A 4237-nucleotide genomic window follows, 5' to 3' on the forward strand; every position below is an offset into this window, starting at 1 on the left:
AGGGCGGGCGCCCCAGCGCTCGGGGTGGGGCTTGCGCGCTCACGTGACTCCGAGGGGCTGGAAGAAAAACAGATCCTGTCTGCGCCGGAGTCTCATTATATTCAAATATTCATTTTAGGAGCCATTCCGTAGTGCCATTCCGAGCAACGCACTGCCGCAGCTTCTCTGAGCCTTTCCAGCAAGTCTGTTCAAGATTGGCTGTCAAGAATCATGGACTGTTATTATATGCCTTGTTTTCTGTCAGTGAGTAGACACCTCTTCCTTGCCCCCTCCCGGGATTCACTCTGCCCCCTCCTCCGATTGCCGTCTGTCCCTCCCGTCGGACCTTCCTTCCAGCATCCGCACTCCGCGCCCCGGCTGCGCTGTCGCTCCCTTCTAGGCCGCTCAGTCCAGGCGCTGGTAGCTTGCCGGGCGCTTTTAAAGTACTGCTGGCCCCAACTCGCCCCCTCAGATCCGGAGCGTTGCAGCAAAGGGGGACGCGAGGGAACTGAAGAGATGAAAGGTCCCCAGTCCAGTCCGGGGTTGTACCTTGAGGGCTGACCACTCCCTGCCCGGCACAACTGGCTTGGGGAGCGCCGGGTGTCCCCGTGGCGCGTTCCCAGCCTCTTGTCAAAACTCCCCGAGTTCGCTGCGGAGTCACCCCACCCCCGTCCTGGGAGCGAGTCAGCGGGCACGATCCTTTGCTGTCTTTTATGCTGGGCATTTCAAACTCATCAGCTCTCCAGCTCCCCGGGCAGACCCCAGACTCCTTCCCCAGCCGCTGCCCCTGCCCCCTGTCTTCGCCTTGGCCCTTCTCTGCTTTTCCTTCTTCCTGCTCCCGCACAGTTGGAAGTTGTGGAAGTTGGGTTCAGAGGGTGGAGAGAGGGAGGCGGGAGACGCTGGAGGTCCGAAGTGGAAAGCAGTGGCATTTTAATGCTCCTTCCCCCACCCCTTCCTAGCCCCTCAATGTTAACTGTTTATCCTTGAAGAAGCCACGCTGAGATCATGGCTCAGATACCAGTTGGGACAAAAAAAGATTAACAGGATGGAGGCTATCTGATTTGGGGTTATTTGACTGTAAACAAGTTAGACCAAGTAATTACAGGGCAATTCTTACTTTCAGGCCTTTCGCGGTTGCAGCTGCTGGTGGTGGTGGGGTGTGAGGGAGAAAACACAAACTTGATCTTTCTGACCTGCTTTACATCTTGACCCTCCGCCACCAGCCCTATATGCATATGCGGAGACATCTCTGTTTCTCTCTGTTTATTGGTGTTTATTTATTCTTTAACCTTCCACCTTCTCCCCCTTCCCAGAGACACCATGATTCCTGGTAACCGAATGCTGATGGTCGTTTTATTATGCCAAGTCCTGCTAGGAGGCTCGAGCCATGCTAGTTTGATACCTGAGACGGGGAAGAAAAAAGTCGCCGAGATTCAGGGCCACGCGGGAGGACGCCGCTCCGGGCAGAGCCATGAGCTCCTGCGGGACTTCGAGGCAACACTTCTGCAGATGTTCGGGCTGCGCCGCCGCCCGCAGCCCAGCAAGAGCGCCGTCATCCCGGATTACATGCGGGATCTGTACCGGCTGCAGTCTGGGGAGGAGGAGGAGGAAGAGCAGGTCCAAGGCACTGGTCTGCAGTACCCGGAGCGCCCTGCCAGCCGGGCCAACACCGTGAGGAGCTTCCACCATGAAGGTCAGTCCCTGCCCCCACTCGGGTGGGGGAGGGCGAGCGGGGCTGGCTGGAGGCCGAGGAAGCTCTGGGGAAGACAGTTCAGGTTACATCAAAGCCCCACTCCTGGAGGCTGAGGAACAGCCGCTTACCTCCAAGAATTTCCAGAGCTGCCACTGAACTTATTTTCTGGAGACAGAGGGGGAGGGGTCCCCGGGAAGGGGACCACACCACTCAGACAAGAGCTCGCTGGCCTCAGCGTTGTGTTTTTGCCATATCAAAGCCTTTTCTGCCGGGTTTTCGGCCCGTTTTTTTTTTTTTTTTTCAAAGCACCTACTGATTTAATATTACAGCTGCGTGTTTGTCAGGTCTATTCAATAGGGGCCTTGTAATCTGATCTGAATGTTTCCTAGCGGATGTTTCTTTTCCAAAGTAAATCTGAGTTATTAATCCACCAGCATCATTACTGTGTTGGAATTTATTTTCCCCTCTGTAACATGATCAACAAGGCATGCTCTGTGTTTCCAAGATCGCTGGGGAAATGTTTAGTAACATGCTCGAAAGTGGAAGAGGGAGAGAGGGGCCGAGTGCGTGTTCCCTCCTGCCTCTGCCCTGCCGGCCCCTCTTTTTCTTTACAACTCCTTGTAAAGAAAACTGTGTACACAAAGCCAAGAGGGGGTTTTAAAAGGGGAGTCCGGAGGTGGTGGAGTAAAGGAGTTGACACATGGAAATTATTAGACGCATAAAGGAGGTACGGAGATACTTTCTGCCTTTGGTGCTTGATAAATGCTAGCTGGGTTCTGCTAGGTCACTGGATGCCTTGCTTCCCTACTCCTTCCAATGAGAAAGTCCTCCTAATAGCCTTCCACCGTCTAAGCAGGATTCACCACTCATGTGCTTTTGCTTGTCCCTTTCCTTCCCAACTGTGCCCAGAACATCTGGAGAGCATCCCAGGGACCAGTGAGGACTGTGCTTTCCGTTTCCTCTTTAACCTCAGCAGCATCCCAGAGAACGAGGTGATCTCCTCCGCAGAGCTCAGGCTCTTCCGGGAACAGGTGGACCAGGGCCCTGACTGGGAGCAGGGCTTCCATCGCATAAACATTTATGAGGTCATGAAGCCCCCGGCGGAGGCGGTGGCCGGGCACCTCATCACACGACTACTGGACACGAGACTGGTCCACCACAATGTGACGCGGTGGGAAACTTTTGATGTGAGCCCTGCGGTCCTTCGCTGGACCCGGGAGAAGCAGCCCAACCACGGGCTGGCTGTGGAGGTGACTCACCTCCATCACACAAGGACCCACCAGGGCCAGCACGTCAGGATTAGCCGATCGTTACCTCAAGGGAGTGGGGATTGGGCCCAGCTCCGGCCCCTCCTGGTCACTTTTGGCCACGATGGCCGGGGCCATGCCTTAACCCGACGCCAGAGGGCCAAGCGCAGCCCTAAACATCATCCACAGCGGTCCAGGAAGAAGAATAAGAACTGCCGGCGCCACTCCCTCTACGTGGACTTCAGTGATGTGGGCTGGAATGACTGGATTGTGGCCCCACCAGGCTATCAGGCCTTCTACTGCCATGGGGACTGCCCCTTTCCACTGGCGGACCACCTCAACTCCACCAACCACGCCATCGTGCAGACCCTGGTCAACTCTGTCAACTCCAGTATCCCCAAGGCCTGTTGCGTACCCACCGAACTGAGCGCCATCTCCATGCTCTACCTGGATGAGTATGACAAGGTGGTACTGAAAAATTACCAGGAGATGGTAGTAGAGGGATGTGGGTGCCGCTGAGATCAGGCAGTCCTTGAGGACAGACAGACAGACACACACACACACATACACACAAACACACCTTCCCATCCACTCACCCATACACCACACAGACTGCTTCCTTATAGCTGGACTTTTATCTTTAAAAAAAGAGGAAAAAAAACCTAAACATTCACCTTGACCTTATTTATGACTTTACGTGCAAATGTTTTGACCATATTGATCATATATTTTGACAAAATATATTTATAACTACGTATTAAAAGAAAAATAAAATGAGTCATTATTTTAAAGGTAAACGATGGCCTTTTTTTCTCTTTAGTCTTTTCTGCCCTGTCCCTTTCAAATGAGCTTGTTTTCTGTGGAGGCGGGCTTAGGAGCAGAGGCGAAGCCTGAAGGTGGTGAGCAGAGGTGGTGGGGTTCTAGGACAGGAAGAAAACTTATGGCAGAGGGAGATGGTAATTGCCAGGGTGAATTGTTTTCCATTTCTAGTTAATGTTAACAAGGACGCAGCATCCTCTCCCATCTGGATGACACATGCCTTGGAGAATCAGGGATGAAAGGATTAGGTCACATGAAAGACTCAGTTTGGGGCTTCTAGAACATCTCTGTGTTGTTCACCTGTTAGAGCTGCATCCCAGCCCCAGTGCGCTGGGGGAGTCTCAGCTCCACAAAGTTGATTCCCACCTCTGCTTTTTATGATACCCCAGAGTGTCTCCACCTGTGACAGGGATGAATAATTCACACACACTAAACATGTGTATGTGTGGTTCCCCCTTCAAACAGGAGGGTTCTGTGTGTGTGTGTGTGTGTGTGTGTG

General features: G+C 53.3%; 1 protein-coding gene across 2 annotated transcripts in view; it reads left to right on the forward strand.

The window, feature by feature from the left end:
• Positions 1–3716, forward strand: part of Bmp4 (bone morphogenetic protein 4) — a 6846-nt gene extending 3130 nt beyond the window's left edge. For both annotated transcript variants that reach the window (XM_005376770.1, XM_005376769.2), the window contains exons 2-4: positions 119–243; positions 1293–1672; positions 2582–3716. In XM_005376770.1, the coding sequence (XP_005376827.1) occupies positions 1300–1672; positions 2582–3438 (1230 nt within the window). In that variant the 5' untranslated portion in view covers positions 119–243; positions 1293–1299 and the 3' untranslated portion in view covers positions 3439–3716. The remainder of the gene's footprint in view (positions 1–118; positions 244–1292; positions 1673–2581) is intronic.
• The last annotated feature ends 521 nt before the right edge of the window (positions 3717–4237 follow it).

The sequence above is a fragment of the Chinchilla lanigera genome, unplaced genomic scaffold, assembly GCF_000276665.1.
Source record: "Chinchilla lanigera isolate Chin_1 unplaced genomic scaffold, ChiLan1.0 scaffold00008, whole genome shotgun sequence".
NCBI lineage: Eukaryota > Metazoa > Chordata > Mammalia > Rodentia > Chinchillidae > Chinchilla > Chinchilla lanigera.